We start from the raw sequence: 24,905 nt of genomic DNA, 5'->3' as shown, positions 1-24,905 counted from the left end.
CAATCTCACAACCACTACACAGAGTATGTTGCATTGTAATTCCCATTTTATAGAAGAGAATATTTAAAAACAAGATAGAAAATTTGTTCAAGAGCACATAATTAATGAAAGTAGGACAGTCTGACTCCAGAGGTCATATTCAATAACTGTTCTGTGTTCTTATGATAGAAACATTTAAAAAATACATTAAAACATGAAGATAAAAGTCCCTTCTAACACTAAATGATAGAACCACTGTTAATATTTCAGTATAATTTCTTCCAATCTTTTTCTGTTCAATGTACATGTGCACAAATACGTTAAATACGTTAAAAATTGAGATAATATAAAAATGAAATCCTTTCTCTTTTTATATCAAAAATGATGAGTGACAATGGAAATAGTATTATAATATTCCTGAAATGCAATCTGTTAAAATTTATCAATTCAGAAGCTAATTTAACTTAGCCGTATGAAAAAGAAACTGTTTGCTTTTGTTTTTTTCTATTTTCCTATTATTTGTGACTGGACTGATGAGGAATATTTAAATTAATTTCAGACCAGTGTTTCAAATATGACTTTCATTTGAAGGAACTTAGAGTAGACACCAAAGTTTGAATTTATTTGTTCTTTCATTGATCTGGCTTCCTTTCTTTCCAATTCTATAATTTTATGTTTATTAAAAGAAAGGAATCTACCTTTTTCTAACAGAAGTACTAATTTATGAAAAAGAAAAGTTCTTACAAATGTATCTCCTCAAATAGACATTAAATTAGACGTATCTTTATTTTTTTTTTTGTATTGTTACCTGTAAAGCTTTTAGGCGTTCTTCAGTGCAGTTTTCCAAATTTGTAATTTTTATAGTGACCAGTGTTCCTGTAGGAGTATGCCGTGCAAGATGGACAGAAGTCAAGTTGTCAAATCCCCTTCCTAAAATCAGACGTAAAACTCATGTTAAAAACCAAAGAGAGAAACTGATAACCTGGACTTTATCAAAATTAACTTTTGCTCTTCAAGAAAACACTGATAAGAAAATGGGAAGGCAAGCCACTGACTCAAAGTATTAACAATATTCGTATCTGATAGGATTCACATCCAGGGTACCACATAAAGAACTCCTACAGCTCTAAAATAAATGACAAACATCCCAATTAAAAATTAGGCAGAAGATTAAACAGGCAAGCCAAAAAGTAGAAAAGAAATGGCCAATAAGCACATGAAAAGATGTTCAAGATAGAGGAGCACAAATTAAACACAGTATACCATTATATACCTATTGTAATGGCTAATACTGTGACTTGATAAACAAGTTGTGACATACTCCAACAACAGAATGTTTACTCAGCAATCCCCTGCTCCAAGTCCCCGGCAACCACTGATACAATTTGTTTGTTATGTAAATAGTATCATAAGGAGTACAGTTTTTTAGGGTCTGGCTTCTTTCACTTAGCATAATGCTTTTAAGATTCATCCATGTTTCAGTAATTTCTTTCTATTGCAGAGTAATAATAGGACTTCCCTGTAGCTTAAACAGTAAATAATCTGCCTGCAATGCAGGAGACCAGGGTTCAATCCCTGGGTTGGGAGGTTCCTCTGGAGAAGGGAATGGCAATCTACTCCAATATTCAGATGGTAAAAGAATCTGCCTGCAGTGTGGAGACCCAGATTCGATCCCTGGATCTGGAAGATCCCCTTGAGAAGGAAATGGCAACCCACTCCAGTATTCTTGCCTGGAAAATCCCAGGGACAGAGGTGCCTGGCAGAGTAATAATCCATCAAATGTACATACCACAATTTATTTATCTGTTCATAAGTTGATAATGTACTTGGGTTGTTTTCAGTCTTTGGTGACTATAGAAATAAAATTGCCAAAAACATTCTTTAAGTAGACACATGTTTTCATTTTTCTCTGGCAAATACCTTCAAGCGGGATTGCTGGATCATGTATGTTTAGCCTTATAAGAAGTTGTGAAAGTGTTTTTGAAAGTGGCTGAACCACTTTGCATTCCCACAAGCGATGTGTACGAACTGCAGTTGCTTGACATACTTATCAGCATTTGTTGCTGTTAGTTTTTAAACTAAAAACATCTAGAATGGTAATCTATTAACAGACATCTAATAAATATTAGTTTCCTCCCTCTCTCCACAGTTACCAAATTCTGCCACTTTTATTGTTGAAGTGAAGTTAATCTGAGGTTCATCCCTTTCTCCCCAGTATCAGCACCACTTGCCCAAGTCCTGTCCTTATTCTCCGGATAGACTGACTTCCTCACCTGCCCTACATTCTGAACCAGCACACGCACCAAAACCACTGATGGAGCCACTTCAAAAGCCTGTGCCAAGGTCCCATTCACCAGAAATTTTGATTCAGTAGGTCTGATGGGATTCATACACTGCAATTTTTAAAAAGACTCAGGTGATGAGGATGATACTTCTGGTTTTAAACCACTGATCTTCTCTGTCTTTCAGGTTATTGCCTGGAACTGCTGCCAGTTGTCCTAAATTTAACATTTTATCAAAAGAAAGGTACTACAGTGCAGCAGCTGAGGGCTTAGACCTTACAAGGACAAAAGTCTGCTTTCGAATTACTTAAATTCTCAGTCTCAGTATCTTCATCTATTAAATGGGAGGAGTAAACAAGCGAGATGAAAAAAATTCATACAAAATGTTCAGCCTAATGCCTACTGGATGCTATTATTATCATCATCACTATTCCACAATGTCTCTCGAGCACAAAGTGTGAACCTCTATACACCCCATATAAGGTCTTCCACAATATGTTCCAAACCTCCTTTTTCAGATGTATCCATTTATTTTTCAGATTTCTCTCCTTATTGCCTATGTTCTCTTTGTTCCTGAATCTAGGCACAGAGCAACCACACTGATAGTCCTTCCTCAGTCACCTACTGGAGTATTTTTTTAATCTTTTTTTATTGACATCATCTGAAAGTCCTTTCTAATTTGGGGAGCATTTTCTACCAGTGCTATTTTATTGTATAAAAAGTAAAATCCTTATTCTTTGTCACCTTGACCCTCACAGGTGAGGGTCAACGATCTAAGCTTAGTCAACTGGAGGATGAAGTAAGTGACAAAGGAAGCAGGGGCAGTCAGAATTCACTTAAAACTTATCTAAAATCCCATTTTTAGTAGAAATTTTTTTCAGTTAAGTGTGGAACTCCCCAGTGGGGTCCAGTGTCTGGTGGTAAAAGCACCTACTCATGTACATTAGCGAGGCTGCTCTTATGCTATGACCCTTCTTGTGGTTTTAGCCACAGAGCTTCTCTTGGCTTTTTCCAAGTATATTTTTCTAGCCAATGATTCTGTGAGTTAGCAAAATTGCTCAAAAAATTCCTTCTTTGATTCTGCTGTTTGAACAAAAACCCTGACTAGAATATTTAGTAAACTTTTCCTCATACTTCAGGATCCAGCCCCTTTTTTGCCATCTTCCTTGACTCCTAGAATAGTCAAGATGAACAGTTGGATGCTCCATCTTCTCTGTTCCCATAACGCTTAGCATAGCTCTACTACAGTACTTTCCAGTACATAAGACAAAGCTGTCTTTCATGTTTATCGTCCCAGAGAGGATGTGAACTCCTCAAGTGTTTTACATGGCTTTATATCCCTGGCACCTAACACAGTACCTTTTTGCAGTGCTTAATAGATGTTTCTGAATAGTCAAAACAAATTTTCACATGTATAAGACTATAAACGATAACTCAGCCTGTTCCAAACCTAACTGAAAAAAGTTTCTACTACAAATGGAATTTTAGGTAAGGTTTTAAGTTAGAAGAAAGTAATTTGGTTAAAGGACTGTGACTGAAAAGACTTACATGATTTGATTTAATTCAGACAAATGATGAGAGGTTTCCTACAATAAAGATTCAAACAAATATTTATTCAGTATCCTCCTCCTCTATAAGTACTTCAGTGAAAAAGTAAAAATTCTAGAAAGTAATCTTGAAAAAAATCTGGCTACTGTTTTAGGACAAATAAAATTAATAGATCCATTTGATTGACACAATTAACATTTAGTTTTATGATGTGGGTAACAACAGAAAAAGACTGCTAACAAAATAATCATTTGTCATCAATTTCATTCCAAACAATGATGAGTCAAATAATTGCAGTGTATAATTATTACCTATTTCCACTTGGAGTTCATAGTGAGAAACATTGGTGGAACAGATCACTTCACTGGCTCTAGTGGACGAAGGCCGCAAGGAAAGGGTTGGCTCATCAACCTGCATTGTTTTGAAAACATGAAAACAAAATAGGTATAAACTTTTTTGGTGCCCCAACTGAGTCCCTTACTCCAGTATAAAATACTGATATTGTCTTTTCAAACACACAAGTGCTTATTAGGAAGGTATTGAAAGGTGGCTTGAGAGACTATTTTAAGATCCAAAAAGTATTCACAATAGCTAACAAGTTATGCCTATCAGCCTGTGAAGCAGGGTAGGGCTAGAGAAGCAGATTTACAGGTAGTGAAGAACACTTTTCAGCTCAATTTTCAGGAAGCATTGTCAGGAGCTGCTAAGAATGGCTGTTGAGCCCTTGGGGTATCTAACAAACATATCAAGGGAAGAGATGCAAAGACCTATGAAAAATATTCTATTCTGCTGTTCTTGCTTCAAGTGGTTGCCAGTTACAATCATTACACATTCAGCTATTCTGCTCAACTAGTGGAGATGTTAACAGTCAAGGAACAATTTCCACACTGTGGCTTATTAAAAGAAGCTGAAGAAGTTTTTCACAAGATGAGATGAATCAGAAGGGAGGTCAGAAAGAAAAATAAACCTCAAGAGATGGGAGAAAAGAATAGGGTATAGAAGTCCTGAGTTAATGACCTTACTACTGTGGCCTTTCACAGGGTACTATGGAGTCAAGAGTCCTAAGTCTGCACCAGATCCCAGGGGCAGTAAAATAACATACATGCAAGAGAAAGAAGTGACCAGCACCACTGGTGTCATATGATAGCCACGAGGATTTCCAAAAGACACTTAGTAGCCTTTACAGGCACCAGCAGGTGGCAGGAATCGTGTTACTACCTCCAAGGTAAAGAGAATGAAGAGGCAGTTAGAAATAACATTACTATGTACTAGGAATTCTGCTAACCACTTTTTACATTTGATTCTACATGTTCCTTAAACTTTTAAGAGAGCAGAATATAATTATAAGATCCTGGCAAAAGGTGAATAAAGGTGAATAGTCTTCAAGAGGGATAAGCTGTAAGTCTGTCAGGAAGGCTAGAGCACAAAATGAATTGAGACTTACAGTTCACTGCTAGAAAAAATATGGCATCAGATTATCAAATGATGGGTTGAAATCAGGCTAATAAACCTCTACTTTGCATCCATCGACTCCATTAGGGAACAGTCTTCTTTAAACTAGAAGATGCACTTAATTTGTAATTAAGTAGCTGAAGACCAAAACAGATTGTTTTAAATAGGTTAAACCTCCAGATCAAATATCCTTACATCTAGAATATTAAGTCTGCAAATACAGTAGAACTCAGGTGAGAAACCAGAATGGAAACAGTCGAACATTAACTCAATTTTGAGAAAAGGGAAAAATTATAAAGGGGAAAGCTTGATGCTGTTACCCAGTAAGGTCTGGTATCAAATTACTACATAGACCGTTATGGACACTTAAGAAAACAACATTAGCAGTCACAAGAAGACAAAATAGGTTTACTAAGAGTAAATCATTTTGAACCTCAGCACTCTTTTTGATTTGATAACTAGTTAGAGAATTAAAAGCAAAAATCATAGCAGTGTCCTTGTCCTTCTCAAACTTTTTAAATAATTTTCTAAAAATTCAAAAGACTTGGCTAATGAATAGTCTAGAAAAAAGTGATGAAAACAATACCATTTATAATAGCATCAAAAAGAATAAAGTACTTAGAAATTAACTGAACCAAAGCACTGAAAGGCCTATACAATGGAAACTACAAAATGCTGCCAAAAGAAATTAAAGAAGACATTACTGAATGGAAACTCACCTCATGTTCAAAGACTGTAAGATTTAATATTATGAAAATGCAAAGCATCTCAAATAGTAAAAACACCTTGAAAAAAAAATTGGAAGACTCACTCTTCCTGATTTCAAAATCTACTACAAAGCTACAGTACTTAAAACAATGCAGTACTGACAAAAAAGACAGACATATAGGGCAACAGAACAGAGAACTCAGAAATCAAACCTCATGTATATAGTCAAATGACTTTGACAAGTGTGCCAACACAATTAATAGGGCTAGGTCACTGTTTTCAACTAACAGTACTAAGAACACTGGACATCCATCTGCAAAAGAATGGAGCTGGACCATACTTAACAAAAACTAACTCAAGGTGGATCAAGAAGATATTTGCAGGTCACATTTCTGATAAGATGTTAATCAGAATACAAATTGAACTAAAACTCAAAACAAAATAAAACCCACCAACAACCCAATTAAAAAATGGGCAAAGAACCTGAATAGACATTTCTCCAAGAACACATGTATATGGTCAATAAACACATGAAAAGGTGTTCAACATCACTAATCATTCAGCTCAGTTGCTCAGTCATGTCCGACTCTTTGCGACCCCATGAATCGCAGCACACCAGGCCTCCCTGTCCATCACCAATTCCTGGAGTCCACCCAAACCCATGTCCATTGAGTCGGTGATGCCATCCAACCATCTCATCCTCTGTTGTCCCCTTCTCCTCCTGCCCTGAATTTTTCCCAGCATCATGGTCTTTTCCAATGAGTCAGCTCTTTGCATCAGGTGGCCAAAGTATTGGAGTTTCAGCTTCAACATCAGTCCTTCCAATGAACACCCAGGACTGATCTCCTTTAGGATGAACTGGTTGGATCTCCTTGCAGTCCAAGGGACTCTCAAGAGTCTTCTCCAACACCACAGTTCAAAAGCATCAATTCTTCTGTGCTTGGCTTTCTTTAGTCCAACTCTCACATCCATACATGACCACTGGAAAAACCATAGCCTTGACTAGATGGACCTTTGTTGGCAAAGTAATGTCTCTGCTTTTAAATATGCTATCTAGGTTGGTCATAACTTTCCTTCCAAGGAGTAAGCGTCTTTTAATTTCATGGCTGCAATCACCATCTGCAGTGATTTTGGAGCCCAGAAAAATAAAGTCAGCCACTGTTGCCACTGTTTCTCCATCTATTTCCCATGAAGTGATGGGACCAGATGCCATGATCTTCATTTTCTGAATGTTGAGTTTTAAGCCAACTTTTTCCCTCTCCTCTTTCACCTTCATCATGAGGCTCTTTAGTTCTTCACTTTCTGCCATAAGGGTGGTGTCATCTGCATATCTGAGGTTATTGATATTTCTCCTGGCAATCTTGATTCCAGCTTGTGCTTTCTCCTGCCCAGTGTTTCTCATGATGTACTCTGCATATAAGTTAAATAAGCAGGGTGACAATATACAGCCTTAAAATACTCCTTTTCCTATTTGGAACCAGTCTGTTGTTCCATGTCCAGTTTTTTTCCAGAAAAACATTTATTTCTTTACTGACTATGCCAAAGTCTTTTTTTTTTTTTTTTTAACTTTACCATATTGTATTGGTTTTGCCATACATTGCCATGAATCCGCCACAGGGACACATGTGTTCCCCATCCTGAAACCCCCTCCCACCTCCCTCCCCATACCATCCCTCTGGGTCATCCCAGTGCACCAGCCTCAAGCACCCTGTATCATGCATCGAACCTGGACTGGTGATTCATTTCACATATGATAATATACATGTTTCAATGCCATTCTCCCAAATCAAACCACCCTCGCCCTCTCCCACAGAGTCCAAAAGACTGTTCTATACATCTGTGTCTCTTTTGCTGTCTCGCATACAGGGTTATCGTTACCATCTTTCTAAGTTCCATATATATGCATTAGTATACCGTATTGGTGTTTTTCTTTCTGGCTTACTACACTCTGTATAATAGGCTCCAGTTTCATCCACCTCATTAGAACTGATTCAAATGTATTCTTTTTAATGGCTGAGTAATAATACTCCATTGTGTATACGTACCATAGCTTTCTTACCCATTCGTCTGCTGATGGACATCTAGGTTGCTTCCATGTCCTGGCTATTATAAACAGTGCTGCGATGAACACTGGGGTACACGTGTCTCTTTCAATTCTGGTTTCCTTGGTGTGGGATTGCTGGGTCATATGGCAGTTCTATTTCCAGGTTTTTAAGGAATCTCCACACTGTTCTCGATAGTGGCTGTACTAGTTTGCATTCCCACCAACAGTGTAAGAGGGTTCCATTTTCTCCACACCCTCTCCAGCATTTATTGTTTGTATACCTTTGGATAGCAGCCATTCTGACTGGCGTGAAATGATATTTCATTGTGGTTTTAATTTGGATTTCTCTGATAATGAGTGATGTTAAGCATTTTTTCATGTGTTTGTTAGCCATCTGTATGTCTTCTTTGGGGAAATGTCTGTTTAGTTCTTTGGCCCACTTTTTGATTGGGTCGTTTATTTTTCTGGAATTCAGCTGCAGGAGTTGCTTGTATATTTTTGAGATTAATGCTTTGTCAGTTGCTTCATTTGCCATTATTTTCTCCCATTCTGAAGGCTGTCTTTTCACCTTGCTTATAGTTTCCTTTGTTGTGCAGAAGCTTTTTAATTTTAATTAGGTCCCATTTGTTTATTTTTGCTTTTATTTCCAATATTCTGGGAGGTGGGTCATAGAGGATCCTGCTGTGATTTATGTCAGAGAGTCTTTTGCCTATGTTCTTCTCTAGGAGTTTTATAGTTTCTGGTCTTATGTATAGATCTTTAATCCATTTTGAGTTTATTTTTGTGTATAGTGTTAGAAAGTGTTATAGTTTCATTCTTTTAAAAGTTGTTGACCAGTTTTCCCGGCACCACTTGTTAAAGAGATTGTCTTTTCTCCATTGTATATTCTTGCCTCCTTTGTCAAAGATAAGGTGTCCATAGGTGCGTGGATTTATCTCTGGGCTTTCTATTTTGTTCCATGGATCTATATTTCTGTCTTTGTGCCAGTACCATACTGTCTTGATGACTGTGGCTTTGTAGTAGAGCCTGAAGTCAGGCAGGTTGATTCCTCCAGTTCCATTCTTCTTTCTCAAGATTGCTTTGGCTATTTGAGGTTTTTTGTATTTCCATGCAAATTGTGAAATTATTTGTTCTAGCTCTGTAAAAAATACCATTGGTAGCTTGATAGGGATTACATTGAATCTATAGATTGCTTTGGGTAGTATACTCATTTTCACTATATTGATTCTTCTGATCCATCAACACGGTATATTTCTCCATTAGTGTCCTCTTTGATTTCTTTCACCAGTGTTTTATAGTTTTCTATATATAGGTCTTTTGTTTCTTTAGGTAGATATATTCCTAAGTATTTTATTCTTTTTGTTGTAATGGTGAATGGAATTGTTTCCTTAATTTCTCTATTTTCTCATTATTAGTGTATAGGACGGAAAAGGCAATGGCACCCCACTCCAGTACTCTTGCCTGGAAAATCCATGGATGGAGGAGCCTGGTAGGCTGCAGTCCACAGGGTCACTAGGAGTCGGACACGACTGACTGACTTCACCTTCACTTTTCTCTTTCATGCACTGGAGAAGGAAATGGCAACCCACTCCAGTGTTCTTGCCTGGAGAATCCCAGGGACAGCAGAGCCTGGTGGGCTGCCATCTACAGGGTCGCACAGAGTCGGACACGACTGAAGTGACTTAGCAGCAGCAGCAGCAGTGTATAGGAATGCAAGGGATTTGTGTGTGTTGATTTTATATTCTGCAACTTTACTATATTCATTGATTAGCTCTAGTGATTTTCTGGTGGAGTCTATAGGGTTTTCTATGTAGAGGATCATGTCATCTGCAAACAGTGAGAGTTTTACTTCTTCTTTTCCAATTTGGATTCTTTTTATTTCTTTTTCTGCTCGGATTGCTGTGGCCAAAACTTCCAAAACTATGTTGAATAGTAGTGGTGAGAGTGGGCACCCTTGTCTTGTTCCTGACTTTAGGGGAAATGCTTTCAATTTTTCACCATTGAGGATAATGTTTGCTGTGGGTTTGTCATATATAGCTTTTATTATGTTGAGGTATGTTCCTTCTATTCCTGCTTTCTGGAGGGTTTTTATCATAAATGGGTGCTGAATTTTGTAAAAGGCTTTCTCTGCATCTATTGAGATAATCATATGGCTTTAATTTTTTAATTTGTTAATGTGGTGTATTACATTGATTGATTTGTTGATATTGAAGAATCCTTGCATCCCTGGGATAAAACCCACTTGGTCATGATGTACGATCTTTTTAATGTGTTGTTGGATTCTGATTACTAGAATTTTGTTAAGGATTTTTGCATTTATGCTCACCAGTGATATTGGCCTGTAGTTTTCTTTTTTTGTGGCATCTTTGTCAGGCTTTGCTATTAGGGTGATAGTGGCCTCATGAATGAGTTTGAAAGTTTACCTTCCTCTGCAATTTTCTGGAAGAGTTTGAGTAGGATAGGTGTTAGCTCTTCTCTAAATTTTTGGTAGAATTCAGCTGTGAAGCCGCCTGGTCCTGGGCTTTTGTTTGCTGGAAGAGTTCTGATTACAGTTTCAATTTCCATGCTTGAGATGGGTCTGTTAAGATTTTCTTTCTTCCTGGTTCAGTTTTGGAAAGTTGTACATTTCCAAGAATTTGTCCATTTCTTCCAAGTCGTCCATTTTATTGGCATATAATTGTTGATAGTAGTCTCATATGAGCCTTTGTATTTCTGTGTTGTCTGTTGTGATCTCTCCATTTTCATTTCTAATTTTATTGATTTGATTTTTCTCCCTTTGTTTCTTGATGAGTCTGGCTAATGGTTTGTCAATTTTATTTATCCTTTCAAAGAACCAGCTTTTAGCTTTGTTGATTTTTGCTATGGTCTCTTTTCTTCTTTTGCATTTATTTCTGCCTTAATTTTAAAGATTTCTTTCTTTCTACTAACCCTGGGGTTCTTTGTTTCTTCCTTTTCTAGTTGCTTTAGGCGTAGAGTTAGGTTATTTATTTGACTTTTTTCTTGTTTCTTGAGGTATGCCTGTATTGCTATGAACCTTCCCCTTAGCACTGCTTTTACAGTATCCCACAGGTTTTGGGTTGTTGTGTTTTCATTTTCATTTGTTTCTATGCATACTTTGATTTCTTTTTTGATTTATTTTGTGATTTGTTGGTTATTCAGCAGCATGTTATTCAGCCTCCATATGTTGGAATTTTAAAATAGTTTTCCTCCTGTAATTGAGATCTAATCTTACTGCATTGTGGTCAGAAAACATGCTTGGAATGATTTCAATTTTGTGAATTTACCAAGGCTAGATTTATGGCCCAGGATGTGATCTATCCTGGAGAAGTTTCCATGTGCACTTGAGAAAAGGTGAAATTCATTGTTTTGGGGTGAAATGTCTTATAGATATTAATTAGGTCTAACTGGTCTATTGTATCCTTTAAAGTTTGTGTTTCCTTGTTAATTTTCTGTTTAGTTGATACATCCATATGTGTGAGTGGGGTATTAAAGTCTCCCACCATTATTGTGTTATTGTTAATTTCCCCTTTCACACTTGTTAGCATTTGTCTTACATATTGCGCTGCTCCTATGTTGGGTGCATATATATTTATAATTGTTATATCTTCTTCTTGGATTGATCCTTTGATCATTATGTAGTGTTCTTCTTCATCTCTTTTCAAGCCTTTGTTTTAAAGTCTATTTTATCTGATTATGAGTATTGGTACTCTTGCTTTTTTTTAGTCTCTATTTGCGTGGAATATCTTTTTCCAGCCCTTCACTTTCAGTCTGTATGTGTCCCTTGTTTTGACGTGGGTCTCTCAAGACCCCTATATACAGACAACATATATCAGTTCAGTTCAATTCAGTTGCTCAGTCGTGTCCGACTCTGCGACCCCATGAATCGCAGCACACCAGGCCTCCCTGTCCATCACCAACTCCAGGAGTTCACTCAGACTCACGTCCATCGAGTCAGTGATGCCATCCAGCCATCTCATCCTCTGTCATCCCCTTCTCCTCCTGCCCCCAATCCCTCCCAGCATCAGAGTCTTTTCCAATGAGTCAACTCTTCACATGAGGTGGCCAAAGTTTCAGCTTCAGCATCATTCCTTCCAAAAAAATCCCAGGGCTGATCTCCTTCAGAATGGACTGGTTGGACTTGTAAAAGAATGAAACTAGAACACTTTCTAACACCATACACAAAAATAAACTCAAAATGGATTAAAGATCTAAACGTAAGACCAGAAATTATAAAACTCCTAGAGGAGAACATAGGCAAAACACTCTCTGACATACATCACAGCAGGATCCTCTATGACCCACCTCCCAGAATATTGGAAATAAAAGCAAAAATAAACAAATGGGACCTAATTAACCTTAAAAGCTTCTGCACATCAAAGGAAACTATTAGCAAGGTGAAAAGACAGCCTTCAGAATGGGAGAAGATAATAGCAAATGAAGCAACTGACAAACAACTAATCTCAAAAATATACAAGCAACTCCTACAGCTCAACTCCAGAAAAATAAATGACCCAATCAAAAAATGGGCCAAAGAACTAAATAGACATTTCTCCAAAGAAGACATACAGATGGCTAACAAACACATGAAAAGATGCTCAACATCACTCATTATCAGAGAAATGCAAATCAAAACCACTATGAGGTACCATTTCACACCAGTCAGAATGGCTGCGATCCAAAAGTCTACAAGTAATAAATGCTGGAGAGGGTGTGGAGAAAAGGGAACCCTCTTACACTGTTGGTGGGAATGCAAACTAGTACAGCCACTATGGAGAACAGTGTGGAGATTCCTTAAAAAACTGGAAATAGACATGCCTTATGATCCAGCAATCCCACTGCTGGGCATACACACTGAGAAAACCAGAAGGGAAAGAGACACGAGTACCCCAATGTTCATCGCAGCACTGTTTATAATAGCCAGGACATGGAAGCAACCTAGATGTCCATCAGCAGATGAATGGATAAGAAAGCTGTGGTACATATACACAATGGAGTATTATTCAGCCATTAAAAAGAATACATATGAATCAGTTCTAATGAGGTGGATGAAACTGGAGCCTATTATACAGAGTGAAGTAAGCCAGAAAGAAAAACACCAATACAGTATACTAACGCATATATATGGAATTTAGAAAGATGGTAACAATAACCCTGTGTACGAGACAGCAAAAGAGACACTGATGTATAGAACAGTCTTATGGACTCTGTGGGAGAGGGAGAGGGTGGGAAGATTTGGGAGAATGGCATTGAAACATGTAAAATATCATGTATGAAATGAGATGCCAGTCCAGGTTCGATGCACGATACTGGATGCTTGGGGCTGGTGCACTGGGACGACCCAGAGGGATGGAATGGGGAGGGAGGAGGGAGGAGGGTTCAGGATGGGGAACACGTGTATACCTGTGGCGGATTCATTTTGATATTTGGCAAATCTAATACAGTTATGTAAAGTTTAAAAATAAAATAAAATTAAAAAAAAAAAAAAAAAAGAATGGACTGGTTGGATCTCCTTGCAGTTCAAGGGACTCTCAAGAGTCTTCTCCAACACCACAGTTCAAAAGCATCAATTCTTCGGCGCTCAGCTTTCTTCACAGTCCAACTCTCACATTCATACATGACCACTGGAAAAACCATAGCCTTGACTAGATGGATCTTTGTTGGCAAAGTAATGTCTCTGCTTTTCAATATGCTATCTAGGTTGGTCATAACTTTTCTTTCAAGGAGTAAGCGTCTTTTAATTTAATGGCTGCAGTCACCATCTGCAGTGATTTTGGAGCCTAAAAAAATAAAGTCTGACACTGTTTCCACTGTTTCCCCATCTATTTCCCATGAAGTGATGGGACTGGATGCCATGATCTTCGTTTTCTGAATGTTGAGCTTTAAGCCAACTTTTTCACTCTCCACTTTCATTTCTTCAAGAGGCTCTTTAGTTCCTCTTCACTTTCTGCCATAAGGGTGGTGTCATCTGCATATCTGAGGTTACTGATATTTCTCCTGGCAATCTTGATTCCAGCTTGTGCTTCTTCCAGCCCAGCGTTTCTCATGTGGTACTCTGCATAGAAGTTAAATAAGCAGGGTGACAATATACAGCCTTGACGAACTCCTTTTCCTATTGGAATCATTCTGTTATTCCATGTCCAGTTCTAACTGTTGCTTCCTGACCTGCATATAGGTTTCTCAAGAGGCAGGTCAGGTGGTCTGGTATTCCCATCTCTTTCAGAATTTTCCACAGTTTTTTGTGATCCACACAGTCAAAGGCTTTGGCATAGTCAATAAAGCAGAAATAGATGTTTTTCTGGAACTCTCTTGCTTTTTTGATGATCCAGCAGATGTTGGCAATTTGATCTCTGGTTCCTCTGCCTTTTCTAAAACCAGCTTCAACATATGGAAGTTCACGGTTCACATATTGCTGAAGCCTGGCTTGGAGAATTTTGAGCATTACTTTACTAGCGTGTGAGATGAGTGCAATTGTGTGGTAGTTTGAGCATTCTTTGGCATTGCCTTTCTTTGGGATTGGAATGAAAACTGACCTTTTCCAGTCCTGTGGCCACTGCTGTGTTTTCCAAATTTGCTGGCATATTGAGTTCAGCACTTTCACAGCATCATCTTTCAGGATTTGAAATAGCTCAACTGGAATTCCATCACCTCATATGGACCGCTATATATGTCCCCTATATATGGACAACATATATAGGGGTCTTGTTTTTGTATCCATTCAGCCAGTCTTTGTCTTTTGGTTGGGGCATTCAACCCATTTACATGTAAGGTAATTATTGATAAGTATGATCCCATTGCCATTTACTTTATTGTTTTGGGTTCGAGTTTATATACCCTTTTTGTGTTTCCTGTCTAGAGAAGATCCTTTAGCATTTGTTGGAGAGCTACTTTACTTTGGTGGTGCTGAATTCTCTGAGCTTTTGCTTGTCTGTAAAGCTTTTGATTTCTCCTTCATATTTGAATGAGATCCTTGCTGGGTGCAGTAATCTGGGCTGTAGGTTATTTTCTTTCATCACTTTAAGTATGTCCTGCCATTCCCTCCTGGCCTGAAGAGTTTCTATTGAAAGATCAGCTGTTATCCTTATGGGAATCCCCTTGTGTGTTATTTGTTGTTTTTCCCTTGCTGCTTTTAATATTTGTTCTTTGTGTCTGATCTTTGTTAATTTGATTAATATGTGTCTTGGGGTGTTTTGCCTTGGCTTTCTCCTGTTTGGGACTCTCTGGGTTTCTTGGACTTGGGCGATTATTTCCTTCCCCATTTCAGGGACGTTTTCAACTATTATCTCCTGAAGTATTTTCTTATGGTTTTTCTTTTTGTCTTCTTCTTCTGGTACCTCTATGATGCAAATGTTGGGGTATTTAACATTGTCCCAGAGGTCTCTGAGATTGTCCTCATTTCTTTTAATTCATTTTTCTTTTTTCCTCTCTGTTTCATTTATTTCTACCATTCTGCCTTCTATCTCACTTATCCTATCTTCTGCCTCCATTGTTCTACTGGTGGTTCCCTCCAGAGTGTTTTTGAACTCATTTATTGCATTATTCATTATATATTGACTCTTTTTTATTTCTTCTAGGTCCTTGTTAAACCTTTCTTGCATCTTCTCAATCCTTGTCTCCAGGCAATTTATCTGTAACTCCGTTTTGTTTTCAAGATTTTGGATCATTTTCACTATCATTATTCAGAATTCTTTATCAGGTAGATTCCCTATCTCTTCCTTTTGTTTGGTTTGGTGGGCATTTATCCTGTTTCTTTACCTGCTGGGTATTTCTCTGACTCCTCATCTTGTTTATATTGTTGTGTTTGGGGTGGCTTTTCCATATTCTGGAAGTTTGTGGAGTTCTCTTTATTGTGGAGTTTCCTCGCTGTGGGTGGGGTTGGATGGGTGGCTTGTCAAGATTTCCTGGTTAGGGAAGCTTGTGCGGGTGTTCTGGTGGGTGAAGCTGGATTTCTTCTCTCTGGAGTGCAATGAAGTGTCCAGTAATGAGTTATGAGATGTCAATGGGTTTGGAGTGACTTTAGGAGCCTTTATATTGAAGCTCAGGGGTATGTCCCCATGTTGCTGGAGAATTTGTGTGGTATGTCTTGCTCTGGAACTTGTTGGCCCTTGGTTTCAGTGTAGGTATGGAAGTGTTTGATGAGGTCCTATCAATTAATGTTCCCTGGAGTCAGGAGTTCTCTGGTGTTCTCAGGATTTGGACTTAAGCCTCCTGCTTCTGGTTTTCAGTCTTATTCTTACAGTAGCCTCAAGACTTCTCCATCTGTCACTTCCAAGGCGGTTCCCTCAGTTTTAGCTTCTTCTGTTTGCTGGTCTCCTCAGTGTCTAATTTCCGCCCTGACACAAGGGGGCGGTGGTGGACACTTTTTTAGGCTCCCTTGTTCAGTCGTGCTGTGGGGAGGGAGGAACACTGCAAATAAATAACACTGGCATGTGCTCGCAGTGTCTCAGCCACACTGGGTTTGCCCATGCTCACGGCATGTGTGCTTTCCCTGTCTACACTGCTTAGGCTCTAGGTTGCTCTGCTGGGAACTGTCTGAGGCCGGCCCTGGGTTGTATGCACTTCCCAGGTCTAAGCCGCTCAGGTTCAGGTGCTCGGGTACTCCTCAAAGGCACAGACTTGGTTGGGCCTGCGTTTTGTGCCCTTCCCAGGTCCGAGCAGCTTAGGTGACCAGGTATTTGGCGAGCATGGTTGCTGTGACTTATTGCCTCCCCCACCCCTGCCACTTGGTTTTCTGGGTGTACAACCAGTGCACCTTCTCAGGCAATTCGACCATCCAGAATCCCAAGAAGTCTTGGTTAGCAACGAAGCCTGCTTGCAGTTTTGTAGGTGATGCCTCTCTGTGGCCGCAATTGCCCCCTTCTGGCTCTGGCAGCCCTCACCTGCCTGTCTCCAGTGGGGGATGGGCCGGTCTGCAGCCGGCTAGCTCTGCTCAGTCCTTTGTTGTGTGAGAGGGCCTGACGGTGTCTTAGGTTAGGGCTTTTCGTGGGGTAGCTATCCCACAGTCTGGTTTGCTATCTCAAGTTACTTCCCTCAGATTGCCCTCGGGGCATTCAGGCCCAGTCCTTACCCTACACAATGCAGGCCGCACTTCCCTGCCCAGCCCCCGCTTGCTAGTGGTGGATGCGGGCGTCTGAGCTGCTTCTCCGCTGGGAGTTACCGTTGGGCACGGAATCTGTGGGTTTTAATTATTTGTTTATTTTTCCTCCCGGTTATGTTGCCCTCTGAGGTCCCAAGGCTCTCCACAGGAAACACAGTGAGAGTGTTTCCTGGTGTTTGGAAACTTCTCTCTTTTTTTAAGGCTCCCTTTCCGGAACGGATCTCCATCCCTACCTCTTTTGCCTCTCTTTTTTCTTTTATATTTTTTCCTACCTCCTTTCAAAGACAATGTTGTTCCATGTCCAGTTCTAACTGTTGCTTCCTGATCTGCATATAGGTTTCTCAAGAGGCAGGTCAGGTGGTCTGGTAGTCCCATTTCTTTCAGAATTTCCCACAGTTTATTAGGCAAATATAAATCAAAACTACCATGAGATACCAACTCCCATCCTTTACAATGGCTGTTATCAAAAAGCAGAAAATACTGAGTTTTGGAGAGAATGTAGAGAAACTGGAACTCTTATGCACTGCTGGTGGGAAGGTAAAATGGTACAGCTACTGTGGAAAACAGTATGGTGGCTCCTCAATAAATTTAAATAGAATTACCATATGATCCAGCAATTTCACTTCTGGGTAAGTACCTAAAAGAACTGAAATTACAATCTCAAAGAGATTTGTATATCGATGTTCATAGAAGCACCATTCTTCACAATAGCTGCAATGTGGAAGCAACCCAAGTTTTCAACAGCAAATAAATGAAGAAGCAAAATATAGTGTACACATATAATGAAGAAGTATTCAACCTTAAAGATTAAGGAAATTCTGCAATATGCTGCAATACCAATGAACCTTGAGGATATTATGCTAACTGAAAATTCTCAGTCAGAAAATAATAAATACGGTACTTATATTGGTACTTAGAGTAGTCAAATATCAGAGACAGAAAGTAGAATTGTCGTTTCCAAGAGGTGGGGAGTTATGGAGATGAAGAGCAGTGATGCTTGTACAATATTATGAGTTATTTGATGCCACTGAACTATATACTTAAAAATGGTTAGATGGTAAATTTTATGTTGTTTGTATCCTACCACAATATTTCCCCTACTTCTCGCTCCTGCTGGGAAAAAAAAAAAAAGCAGCACTTGTGGAAGTTTCCTGAATTCTAGGCCTCTCTCTTGGTAACAGCAAAGAGCCAACAACAGACACTTTACTTTCTAAACTCTACCTCAGTCTGAAGGGTAATATGTGAATGAAAACTAGGACTGGATACTGTATTCTATTGTACAAAAGGGTATGTAACTAGAAGACTTAAAAGTAAGTAAAAAGTGAAATGACAAAAATGATGACAACTGAAGATAAGATCAGGATAAATTTATAAACAAAACTAAGATTACTCTATTTTGTAGGACTAAGGTATTTGCAAGGCAGGTTCTATTTTATAGAAATAATTATAAAATAAAGATTTAGAGATTAAAGGTGGAAGATCCCAGAGAAACATTTATTTATCAGCATGTTTCTTTAAATATTATTTAATGTTATTACCCAGGGATGATAAATAAGACAGGATGCCTATTTTGGGGGGCTCATGTGGAGAGACATATGCATCAGTCATTGTGAGATTAATATAGTAAATGCCTTTTTATGAGGATGTCTAAGATCTGCAGGAGCATAACAGAATTAAAGATACAAGAGCAAAGGCTTCAGATGTGATATTTGAGCCAACTCTTTAAGCAAGAGGAAGAATTTTAGAGGCAGAAAATTGAGAAGGGTATTTCAAGCAGAAATAAAAGTATGTGCTAAGACTCAGTAGTAATAAATGAAACTCAAAAATCAGACAGATTCCACACCATTAAAAGTCCTTATACCACATTAAGAAATTTAGGCTCTATCCAATAGGATTTAGGAAATCAATGGCAATTTTAAAGCTGGAAAGTGGCACAAACAGGCCTGTTGAGGTAACAGTGTTGAATACTGACCTAAGTGAGAGATCATAAGAGGTTATACGTATGACTAGGAAACTACAAGCAATGAGTTTACCTACAATAGTCCAGGTGAGAGATGATGAGATTTGAGTAGTAACAGTGATCAGGTGAAGGAGGGGATGGACTCATGGGCATTTCAGAGACTTGGTATATAACTAGATGTAAGGGCAAAGGAAGAGGCAGTGTGAGGATAACTACAAAGTTCCCAGTGAGGGTGATTTAGCAGATGGATTTTCATTTGCCAAAGCTGGAAATTCAATAGGTCAGTGAGGTCTGAGAGAAGATTAAGGTTTTACTCAATTTGCTATAGAGATAGCTTTGAAAACTCTAGCCAGAGGTATTCTATAGACATATCTGATACTCAGGAAAGAGTCAAAGTGGCAGGTAAAAATTTGAGAATCATCAGTCCTGCCTGATGACTGGGTCCCCTATCAACCTGAAGGATAACCTTAGGTACCTCTGGACAATCTGAAATATGAGCAACTGAAACCACAGGAGCCTGTGAGACTGCTCAGGGAGAGTCTGTTTAGGCAGAAGAGCAGAGTTCAATTATAGACTTCTGGAGAACAGCTTAAGTAGAGGAAGAAAAAAGAATAAGAAGAAAAGAAAAAGAGATAAAGGAGAACCAAGAATTATGTTCTATAAAATGGCATTACAGGAGGCAGAAGAAGAACATTTGTACTCAACCATTTTCTTACCAAATTTTGATGCGTACTGGTTTCAGACTGTTTTTCAGGTCTGAGTGATTCAACTTGTGTTCGTGAGGTGCAGAAACAATCCTGTAAAGTCAGAAATATATTAAATAAGTGAAAAATCAAAAACACTGTAAGGGTGGCACATGGATCCAAAAAAGTTTGTTGACTAGAGTGAGGAACAGAGAGAAAGGACAACATGCAGGAGCCTGAACTGGAGCCAGGATTCATACGGGGAGAGAAGGGAGAAGCAGCTGGGTATGCAGAAGACAAACTTCATATCTGCTGTAGTGTTACTTGGTGCTATCTCTGACTCTTGCTCTCTACACTGGAGGTAATATCAATTCATTCTTACTGCAGGTGCTAGTATTTAACTTTTTCATCATCTTTGCAGTTTTCTTCTGAGTATTTAGCTAGAGATTATTTCGTTGTACTCATATCATTTTATCTTGATCTTCAGATTTTTTCCCTCAGGTGTAGGAACCATGTTTATCTATATTTAAACCACATATATTTGGAACCAATGTTGTTTTATAAAGTGATAAAGATTTCTAACCAACTCAAATCAAATTAAGAGACTTAGTTCCATTATCACAATTTACATTTTCCTGCATTTTAACTCAAGGTTCTATTATCACATACTGTCAATAAAGAAATGTAACACCTAAACATATTAGCAATGTGAAGCTGATGTTACATTATTTAGGAAGAAAATATGCCCCCCAAAAAGTATAAACAAGCTATATGAAAGAGATTTTTAATTAATGTCAAGCATCTCATGAACATTCATTTTTATATGAACATTAATGTATAATTGGGCCCCTCATGGCTCAAACAGTAAAGAATATGCCTGTAATACGGGAGACCTGGGTTTGATTCCTGGGTCCTGAAGATCCCTTGCAGTGGGGAAAGGCTACCCACTCCAGTATTCTTGCTTGGAGAATTCCATGGACAGAGGAGCCTGGTGGGCTGCAGTCCATGCAGTCACAAAGAGTCAGACACGAGTGACTGAGTCAGACTGAGTGACTGAGTCAGAGTCAGATTGAGTGACTAACACTTTCACTTTTCACTACTAAAGTATAACATCAACTGAGTCTTTAAGATAAATCCATCCATGTCTACTTAATGGTTTCAGTCACTTACTTAATCAAACTTCCTTTCTCTAAAAATATGCCATAATTTCTCACTAATCAAACTAATAATTTTCCCAGTTAGCCTAAATTACTGATTAAATTTAATTCCTATAGTATGTATATGTTATCAATCTTACTACAATACTCTTAAATAGATCCCTACCATTTTATGTAAAATTTTCCCCCGAACAACAGGAGCTAAGAGTGTCTAGATAGCTGTAGAATCATTTCCTTTGCAAATTTCTATTGGTTTGTGTAGGGTGAATAAAATTTATAATAAAACAGTTTTTGAAAATACTATTGTTGTTCATATAAAAAATAATCACCAGTTAGGTCATTTATATGTTATGTGGTACTTAAATATATTTTCCAACATTTACCCTGAATCTTTCACAATAATCACTAATACTTTGTGTGAAAAGGGGTTAACATAGCAGGCCTAAAACTGCTCTCCTTGGAAAGGCCTGATTACAAGGCTGACACTTGGCTGGTATCTAGGAACTCGGATTTTGGGAGGGTTCCCACCATTCCTTGATAAGAATGGATCATGGTGCCTAAACTGTTTGTGCAAACAACATGGTTTATGCTGAACACCTGCTTTTTTTCTAAGAGTGTGGAATTTTGTTACTTGCTGCTCCTTTGAAAACACTATTTCCTACCTGTCAAACAGACAGTAAACTTTGAACAGGGAGGAATCCTTCATTAACTTTATCTGAGTTGCACAAATATCTCATTGAGGAGAAAACATGAAGGTTTTGATTCAAAAAAGTCTAAATATTTCATCATTGCAAGAAGAATATAAACTAAAATTATCAACAAACTGAACAAATATAAATGACCCACTATCAAATTCTGTTTTTCCCAAAAAATCCATAATTATGAAATAATAGATTAAGTAAGATGTCTTTCCCCCCAAATTTGGAAACCTGGGCAACCACATAGCCCTTTGAATCTCAGGATCTTCATCTATCAAATGCTCCTTTACATCTCATCCAACCTACAAACTGACATAAATTGTTAAATCTTAGATAATCCTTTAGAGCAGAAACTATGGTCCATGAATCAAATCTGACCCACCACCTGTTTTAGTGTGTAAAGTTTTACAGAAACACAGATACCTTTATTTGCATTTAACTCATATTGCCTATGGCTGCTTTGATAACAGAAGAGTAATTTAATGGAGATCATACCTGGCCCTATATAGATATATAGGGTATATAGATATATAGATACTAACTTGGTTTTTGTTTACATGAAGTCCATAGTATCTAGTCTAGATTAAGCAGTTTTAGGACTTTCATTGTGTCTTATATAGAATATAATACTTTATTTTAATATTTAAATTATTAAAGCAGTGATCTATATATAGGGTATATAGATATATAGATCATATCTGGCCCTATATATACCTGGCCCACAAATCCTACCTGGCTCTCTAAAGAAAAAGTTTTCAGATACTGCGTTAGAAAAATGAGGTAATATTTCACCTCAATATATTTTCCAGATATAAAGCTCCCCTTTTAGGTAGATAAACTTTACTTTAAACAAAAAGTGAATGCATTCTATATTTTCCAAATAACCTACAATATAGTCTAACTTCATAGTTCTGGCTCTCAGATTTGGCAACTGATGGAGTGAATTGGCAGATATGAGTTTGATCCTTGCCTCTAATTCTTTGCAATCTTAGGCCAAACTCTAAATGAGGATTATACCACCTGCCCTGACAATCACTAACAATTTTGAAGACTAAGAGAGAGATAATATATTAAAGTATTTGAAAATTACATATGCACCCACCACTTTTTAAAAGATCACTGCTTTAATAATTTAAATATTCAAATAAAGTATTATATTTTATATGACACAATGAAAGTCCTAAAACTACTTAATCTAGATTAGATACCATGAACTTCATATAAACAAAAACCAAGTTAGTATCTATATATCATATTATACATTGATCTAAATGTATCTTGTCTTGCTAAGTCAAGGGGCTTATTTTTCATACTATTTTGCTTACCTTTAGTCAAATGGAAATTTGTTAAAAGGGATTTCTGAAACATTTAAAGAATAAGGCTGGATGGAAGAGGAATACATAAGGATAGTAAATGTATGAGAAAAAGTGTGTATGGGACAAAGGAATAGAGGGAGTATATCAGAAAAGTATAGGAGAAGCTCTTTTTTAAAGAGACAAAAACTCAGTGAGAATTTATGTTTAAAGACCAGAAGTCATTCAGATCAAAATAACATCTCAGAGCATAAGAACATTGCATCAGAGTACTCCTTCTCTTATGGCTTTACACTAATATCATATCTAACTACTCTGTTGATACAAAATTAGATCCACATTTATAAAAACTTACCAAAAGAGACATTGAATCGCTTTAGTTCACAGAAAGTAACAAAAATCCATCTATTCCAAAGAAGATTTCTGCTTTAATCTTCAGGACACTGAAATACCCTAGTATAAAAAACAGAAGCAAAATAACATATTTACATAACAATTCCTTAAAGATTTAGTTGCCAAAACCCACCACTATTTGGGCAGCTGTTCTCTGACACAAGGACTACTGACATTTCTGAAAGGTGTTCTTAAAGAGCATTTCTGTTTACCGAACGCCATTTCGGATCTGATATCACAAGAGATATCAGATATTACCCACTAAAGTATTCTTGGGCATCTCTGGTGGCCCAGCTGGTAAAGAATCCACCAGCAATGCAGGAGACCTGGGTTCAATCCCTGGGTTGGGAAGATCCCCTGGAGAAGGGAAAGGCTACCCACTACAGTACTCTGGCCTGGAGAATTCCATGGACTGTATAGTCCATGGGATCGCAAAGAGCCTGACGTGACTGAGCGACTTTCCCTTTCACAGATTTCCATCACAAAGGCAAAGTGCAGTTGAAAGGAGGTTCTGAATATTTCCAAAGCCTTGATTACCTGCATCTGTTCTTCCTTATCTGTACTACTACTTTCAAAGAACCCTAAGCAAAATGTAAAAACAATACAAAAAGGCAATTTTGGACCTACTTTTACTACAAACGATGCCCAAGAATTTCCAATGGTTCTACTTATAAGCAAACTCTGAATCTTCCAAAGCTTCCTTATCAATTCATTACCTATTAAATCATTCATGGTCACTGATCAGCAAATTTGGGAAAGAATCAGGATTAGTAACAGACTAGGAATTAATAACATTTTCTTCTTGCCATATGTTTACAAAAATTTTTTTCAGTTTTAATGTGAAAATATTTTCTGTAGGTTGAATTTTTTTTAACTTATGATTCTTAGTCTCATTTCCATTCTTCTTGGAATTTATTGACAGATACGAAAAATATACTGATTATTATACAAATAATTCCTGTCCACTTTCACTGATGGCATATTAATCTCAATAGTTTATGAAGACTCCAACAGATGCAGAGGTTTAAAATAGTAACTTACTACATTTACATTCAGGAAGCTACAAAAGCACCGCCAAAATTCCCATATCTTTCTGCTTAAAAAGGGTGGCAATGTTCTAAATTTCCTAGTGCGAGGTATTCCCTTACACCTACCCAATTTCTCTTTCACCTAAACTGTGACTCATTATTTCATTTTAATGAAATTCCCAAGTTTGATCAAGGCATCTGCAAACATCTGAACAAATGGCAAAGAAAAGGATTTTGTAAACCACAGAAATTATAGACCAGCATCTAATTTTATTGTTAAGGAAAGAAGTCAATTTGTTCATGATATTCACTACAGACCAAAGGTAAAGAATGGATGTGTGTGGGGGGGGGACCTGACAGGGTTTGATTATTTTTGTTTCCTGCCATTCATTATCATAAAAATAAGGCACTGATGTTTGCTGTGTTACAAAAGGGATAATGCAATACCTGCCCACTTTCCAGGTGGTTCAGATCAAATGAATTGCTTCATCTGAAAGTGCTTAGAATTACCAAGTACTGTATCCATATAAGAGCTTAAGAAGATGCTCTGAAAGGTACACTCAGTT

At 37.8% G+C, this 24,905-nt stretch overlaps 1 protein-coding gene across 1 annotated transcript in view; it reads right to left on the bottom strand.

Moving 5' to 3' along the window:
- Positions 1-24,905, bottom strand: part of STRADB (STE20 related adaptor beta) — a 32,648-nt gene that overhangs the window by 5,591 nt on the left and 2,152 nt on the right. Inside the window, exons 2-5 of the mRNA XM_055573104.1 lie at positions 23,274-23,371; positions 19,784-19,864; positions 4,121-4,220; positions 788-909 (exon numbers count right to left, since the gene is read on the bottom strand). Of these exons, the coding sequence (XP_055429079.1) occupies positions 788-909; positions 4,121-4,220; positions 19,784-19,864; positions 23,274-23,285 (315 nt within the window). The 5' untranslated portion in view covers positions 23,286-23,371. The remainder of the gene's footprint in view (positions 1-787; positions 910-4,120; positions 4,221-19,783; positions 19,865-23,273; positions 23,372-24,905) is intronic.

This window comes from Bubalus kerabau, chromosome 3, assembly GCF_029407905.1.
Source record: "Bubalus kerabau isolate K-KA32 ecotype Philippines breed swamp buffalo chromosome 3, PCC_UOA_SB_1v2, whole genome shotgun sequence".
NCBI lineage: Eukaryota > Metazoa > Chordata > Mammalia > Artiodactyla > Bovidae > Bubalus > Bubalus kerabau.
The sequence above is the reverse complement of the archived record's forward strand: the minus strand, read 5'-3'. Positions and strand labels throughout refer to the sequence as shown.